At 45.7% G+C, this 6,956-nt stretch overlaps 1 protein-coding gene across 1 annotated transcript in view; it reads left to right on the top strand.

The window, feature by feature from the left end:
- Positions 1 to 3,091: 3,091 nt before the first annotated feature.
- TAB1 (TGF-beta activated kinase 1 (MAP3K7) binding protein 1) overlaps positions 3,092 to 6,956 on the top strand; it is an 86,765-nt gene continuing 82,900 nt past the window's right edge. The window contains exons 1-2 of the mRNA XM_069735928.1: positions 3,092 to 3,138; positions 4,702 to 4,835. Of these exons, the coding sequence (XP_069592029.1) occupies positions 3,106 to 3,138; positions 4,702 to 4,835 (167 nt within the window). The 5' untranslated portion in view covers positions 3,092 to 3,105. The remainder of the gene's footprint in view (positions 3,139 to 4,701; positions 4,836 to 6,956) is intronic.

The raw sequence follows: 6,956 nt of genomic DNA, 5'->3' as shown, positions 1-6,956 counted from the left end.
AAGTCATCCATTTTGGATCCAACTTTACTTTTTCCAATGGGAAGAGGGTCATATGATACATCAAACTTATTGAGAATTTCACAAGAAAAACAATGGTGTGCTTGGTTTTAACGTAACTTTATTCTTTCATAAGTTATTTACAAGTTTATGACCACTTATAACATGTGTTCAAAGTGTTGCCTATTCTGTTGGATTGCCAATGCAACCCTCTTCTCCCACTCTTGACACACTGATAGCAACACCGCAGAAGAAATGCTAGCACAGGCTTCCAGTATCCATTGTTTCAGATGCTGCACATCTCGTATCTTCACAGCATAGACAAAGTCTAAGGGGGTCAGATCGGGAGACCTTGGTGGCCATTCAACTGGCCCATGATAACCAATCCACTTTCCAGGAAACTGTTCATGTAGGCATGGTCATACTGGCCCTCCAGAGAACCGGAGGATTTTCCGGTGGGCCCAGGCACTGACCCCTGCTGGCATATTGGCCAGTAGCTGCCTAGGGCCCCCACTGTTCAAGCGGCCTCCAGCCAATGGCTATGGGGCCTCTGAGTCAAGGGGGCCTGCCCTGTGCCAGCGGAACAGCAGCGGGTCACAGGAAGCCATGCCTGTCCCGCTGCTAAGGTGAAATGAATATTCACTCTTCCCCACGCCCCCATGGGCGTGGAGAGGAGTGAATACCATTTCACTTTAATAGTGGGCAGCGTTAGCCGCAGGGTGAGGCTAACGCTGCCCGCATGTAAAGTCCCACCACCATTGCACCACATGCACACACACACAGCACCGCACCACATGCACGCAGGCAGACAGACACACAGAATACTCACCTCTCCACAAGTTCACCACAGCACATCCTGGCATCCTGCTTCCTGCCCGACACTTCCAGTCTGAGACAGCCCAGCTGGATGACTTTATCATTCAGCACGCTGTTTCAAACAGAAAGCTGCGGCGAGGAAGAGGCTGCTGGGATGTGCTGTGGTGAACTTATGGAGAGGTGAGTATGCTGTGTGTCTGTCTGCCTGCATGCATTTATATGCTGTGTGTGTGTGTGTGTGTGTGTGTGTGTGTGTGTATGTGTGTGTGTGTGTGTGAGAGAGAGAGGTGCGGTGCTGTGTGTGTGTATTGGAGATTGGCAATGATGGGGTAGTGGGGAAGGACAATGGTGGTGGAGGGAGGCAATGATGGAGATGGTGAAATGGGCAGTGGTGGGGGAGAAAGCTATGATGGTTGTGGTGTAAAGGACAATGATGATTGTGGTGGAAAGGACAATGATGGTGGTGTGAAGAGGCAATGATTGAGGTGGTGGAATGGGCAATCATGAGGGTTTTGGGGGAGAAAGCAATGATGGAAGTTGTGGAAAGGGTAAAATATAGGGGTGTGGGAGAATGATAGGATTGGTGGGGGAGAAAGCAATGATGGAGGTGGTGATGAGGACAATGATGGGGTGGAGGGGGAGAACAATGATGAGGTGGAGAGGGGCTGCATTATACCCTATGGGGGGTTGCATTATACTTTATGAGGGGACTACATTATATTCTGTGGGGGGGACTGTATTATTATCTCAGGGGACTTCATTGTATTCTGGGGGCTACATCATACTATATGAGGGGGCTACAGTATACTCTATGGGGGGGCTGCATTATTATCTCAGGAGACTACATTATATTCTGGGGGGCTACATCATACTGTATGAGGGGGCTGCATTATTCTCTCAGGGGACTACATTATATTCTGGGGGGCTACATCATACTATTTGAGGGGGCCAATCATAATGCCCTATGACGGGGCTACAGTATACTCTATGGGGGGCTTCATTATACTATATGAGGGCATTATGCCCTATGAGGGGGCTACATTACTACATTATGAGGTGGACTGAATTATACTCTATGAGAGTGGGCTGCATTATATTCTATGACGGGGGCTGCCTTATTTTCTATGAGGGGGCTACATTATATCTATGAGAGTGGGCTGCATTATTGTCTATGATTGAGGATGCATTAAACTCTTTGAGAGGGGACTGTATTATATTCTATGAGGGGGCTACAGTATACTCTATGGGGGGCTGCATTATACTATATGAGAGGGCTGCATTATGCCCTATGAGGGTGCTGCATTATATTCTATGAGGTAGGCTGCATTATATTCTATGAGAGGGGGCTGCATTATATTCTATGAGGGGGCTACATTACTACATTATGAGGTGGACTAAATTATACTCTATGAGAGTGGGCTGCATTATATTCTATGACAGGGGGGCTGCATTATTTTCTATGAGGGGGCTACATTATATCTATGAGAGTGGGCTGCGTTATTGTCTATGATTGAGGCTGCATTATATTCTTTGAGAGGGGGCTGTATTATATTCTATGAGGGGGCTACATTATTTCATGAGGTGGACTGCATTATATTCTATGAGAGTTGGCTGCATTATATTCTATAAGAGTGGACTGCATTATTCTGAGGGGGGCTACATTATAGTCTATGAGGGGGGCTACATTATAGTCTATGCGGGGGCTACATTATAGTCTATGAGGGGGCTACTTTATAGTCTATGAGGGGGCTACTTTATAGTCTATGAGGGGGCTACTTTATAGTCTATGAGGGGGCTACCCCAACCCATGCTACATAATTAAGACGTTTACTACCTTAGATTATACGCTGATATTAGCGGGTTTTACCGCACAATCGGTGGTCTTGTATCTATTTCTATGTAGCTACATAGTGGGCCCCAAGAATGATTTTCTCTGGTGGGCCCAAGGTGCTCCAGTCAGACGCTGCATTGTAGGAATGCTCGGACCTGACACCCATAATGTGGTTGTGCACCATCTTGCTGGAAAAACTCAGGAAACGTGCCATCTTCAGTACATAAAGAGGGCAACACATCATCATGATGGTCGTCGTGGGCCACTTGAATGTTCACCAAGGTCTCCCAATCCCGTGCTTTTATCTGACGCTTTCACAGACTGAAGACGTTCTTGGACCTGGAAAATAACTCGAATTCATACAGGTGTCATTTGTCACGTCCTCCACAGGAGGGCGCCCTGACACTACTAATGCCTCGGTCACGTGATCCTATCAGCTGGCTCGTCACGTCTGCTCCAAGATGGCCGCGCTGAGGAGGAATCTGATGCAAAATGTAAGAGGGTTTGTGAGGGGTCGTAACGGGACGCAGAGGAAGAGAGTGATGGGGAGTGCTGAGGTGTGAGCATGGGCGGAGGAGAGCTGCACTGCTGAGCCGATATGCTGCACCATGTGCGGGGTCAGGACCCAGTGTGTTGTGTGGGGTCTGCAGACAGGAGATGCTGCCGTGGTCACACCGTGCGTCTTGTGTGTGGAGGTCACATTGCTGAGTGTCTGAGCTCCACACCACCAGTGGGAATATATTCCAGGGCCAGGCTGGAAGTGGCTACAATCTCAGCGTGACTCTGTGGCCGGGGGACACTGTGAATGTTATTCTGAAAAGTTGTTTTTTTGGGGAGGAGGGGATGACAAAACTTTGTCCAATAAGTTAAGATAATGAATGTTCCCGTCTGCTCACCATTGCACTTCTCCACGTTTCCTTCCCGCCCCATCGCTCAGTGCTCCATTATCTCTATGGAAGTTCTGATCGGACGGGGTCCGTCCCCAGTGTTGACAACTTCACTTATTTTTTCTTTATAGCTTTTAAAAAAAAAAAAAAAATCATGGCTAGACAATATTTTTTACGGACACATTGGAAAACCATAAATCATAATTCTCAGTCCTATCCATGTCTGCAGCCCATAATCCTGATGAGACCTCAGCTGCATTCACTGTAAACTGTAAAATTGTGATAATTACAGTCAAAATTATCTGTATAAGTTTCTTCAGCATCAAAACAAATCACGGAGCCTTAATTCTTCTTTTTTATTTTTTATGACCAATCTTTACAGACTGCCCTGGAATTTCTATCAGGGCTGTGGAGTCGGTAAGCCATGACTCTGACTCGGCCTCCACAGCCCTGATTTCTGGACAGTTGGCACCCCAGTCCGTCCCACAATGGGCACAACAGCCCCGGACGGACACTACTGACTTCTATAGGGTCTCCTAGTGTCATTTTAACCTGAGAATACAGCTTGATTCATTGACTTCAGTGAGGCCAACAGAGTTTAGACTGCAACTTTTTCACCCCCTCCCCCATCATTCTGACTATTCAGCCCAAAGCCCCCAACGCAGTGCTGAACAGAGAAATTGTGGTATGAACCCATCATTAAAAGGGGTGTCCAGTCATAAAATATAATGCTGATCCGTCCCTAGGATTGGTCATCGGTATCAAATCAGTGGGGTCTGACACCCACCCTCAACTGTCCGACTATTGGGGTCGGTGGTGGCCAGACTTAAAAACATTGAGTGGAGCAGAACCACAGTAATCTTACATTACAGCATGCCGACAGTATTGGGGGAGCACTGTGGGGTCTAATGCTCCACACTGAGGGGTATTACACACTGTAGCTACTTAATCATAAATAATCTTTATTTTTATAAATCGCTAACATATTCCGCAGCGCTTTACAGACATTATCATCACTGTCCCCGATGGTTTTCACAATCTAAATTCCCTATCAGAAAGTCTTTGTAATACTACTTCACAAAATCGGCTTACTTCTAGCATTATAAAAATCAATTTTGGGTATTTTTTTCTTGCTCTTTCTGCTTGCTTAAGATTGTGGGTTTTTTACAGGAGCAGTTGAGTTGGACAGACGACCTTCCCCTTTGCCATTTATCTGGCGTAGGATCCGCTACGAATAGGGCCTATAATTCAGAAGGGATCCCTAAGGAGGAGCACCCCTGTGAAGACAACTGGCTCAAGTTCAGGTTGGTTTTGTCAGGATTTATCCCAAATTAAAAATTTTTTTGCAGGCTCCAAATATCGTTGTATTAGCAAGGTAAAGCAGTCTGCAAGCAGAGCAAGCCACGTCTATTCAGCAGTTGTTGCTGGTGGCATTACACAGTGCTGATCAGTGAATGGTCACATGGAGCAGCCTTGGATGTCAGTCTGTGTTCTGAATAAGGACTAATGTACATGACGTTGTAACGGCCATATTGTCTATATTACAGATAAACGTACTGTCACACCCGTCAGTTTTATGACTCCAAACTAATGGTTTGGGTCCTGAGACTTGTGGTCAGGATAAGACTTGTGGCTGTTACACGGACGGGATAATATGGCTGTTTGACAGGAGTGTGAAATAGTCCTAGAGTATGTGCACATGATGTCTTTTTGAAGCGAAGACCACCTGAAAAACCTTTCAGAAAAGTCTCTAAAGAATGTTCCATATAAAAAAACAACTTGCTGTTCATATGTCCAGGCACTTGAACATCTTTTAAAGGGAATCTGTCACCCTTAAACGTATATGACCTATTAATATGGGCATACAGGTAATAGAGATGTTAAGCTAATTCTACCTGTATGCCTAATATTAGTGGTCTTGTGCTTGAGAAATGTTATGTTCTTTTCTTATGTTAATGATTTAATCCAGGATCCAGGGCATCCTGTGCCTTGAAAAGATCCCGTTCTCCATTATAATACTACCCCTTCCATGTACATCAGTTCTGGCGCTAGAATCCTGCTCCTTTGCCCTGCAATCCCTCCACAATATGTACCTTTTCCTCTCTTCTGCATTCAGGGATATTCCACGCAAGTGCCAGCTACTTCAGCTCCAGTGACCTTTGGCGTGCGCGATAAGATGCTCTTCCCACTTCCTCCATGCGTAGTCATCGCTATGTACACATGGTTCATAGCAATGACTATGCAGGGATGAAGTAAGGCGAGCACCTTATCATCTCACACGCCGGAGGTCACAGTGATTCGCCTGCGCGGAAGATCCCTGAATGCAGTGCCCATAGAGGGGAGGAAAAGGTACGTATTGTGGAGGAGTTCAGGGCGCAGGCGCGAGATTCCAGCGCCAGAACTACCGTACGTGGGAGGAAGGTAGTATTATAATGAAGACAGGAGGAAGAGATTTCTTCCAAGCACCGCACGCCCCAGAGCCTAGAAGAAGTCATTAGCATAAGGAAAAAATATATGATTTCTCAACAACAAGACTTCTAATATGAGGCATACAGCTAGTTTAACATATGTATCACCTGTATGCCCATATTAATAGGTCACATACGTCCCAGGGGTGACAGATTCCATTTAACAGCTGCAAGTTTCCAGAAAAGACAAACAGTTAAAGGGGCTGTCCAGTCACACTTGTGAATCCTCACATCATGCCCTGTGAGGATTCTCAGGTGCCGGTGGCAAATGGTTGTGATATGCGATTTCCATACTTCTGGCCACATTTCAAGTAGACTGTACATAGCATCGCTCTCTTTGAGCATGGCCATGTACAGTATAGAAGGCACGTGACCTCATGTATGAAAACCATACCGTCATGTATCACACCCCCTCCTCTCCTCACACCAGAGAATCCTCACACTCCTCACACCAGAGAATCCTCACAACTCGCAGTGCGCACGATATGAGGATTCACAAGTCTGCAGTCACATAAAATGACTTGGAATTTTAGTCCGGACAATCAATTCAAAAGAAGTCGCATCCATTCCTTTGTTTTTTTTTCTGCTCTGAAGAACCTTTCTAAATCTTTATTATGTAGAAAATACACAAATCACTGATGGCGCTCATGACAAACATTTGTTCCGTAACGGAACAGTCTGACTTAAGGAGCCGTACTTCAAAGAACTGAACGGGCCGTCACATAGCCACAAATTTGTGTTTTGCTTTCTTGCATTTATAATGTAACTAGATTCTCATCTGCTTCTTTCCTATTGAAAGATGCAGATGAGACTCTAGTTTTCATGTGACCATAATTATGCAAATCACACTCTCGTGGTCACATGACCGCCCACTTGAGCTGGAAATAGAGGGAAATCCTGATAGTGTGCAACCTGCACACTATCAGGTCTTGGCAATCTGATGTCACATAGTGACTG

This window comes from Ranitomeya imitator, chromosome 8 (assembly GCF_032444005.1).
Source record: "Ranitomeya imitator isolate aRanImi1 chromosome 8, aRanImi1.pri, whole genome shotgun sequence".
Taxonomy (NCBI): domain Eukaryota; kingdom Metazoa; phylum Chordata; class Amphibia; order Anura; family Dendrobatidae; genus Ranitomeya; species Ranitomeya imitator.
The sequence above is the reverse complement of the archived record's forward strand: the minus strand, read 5'-3'. Positions and strand labels throughout refer to the sequence as shown.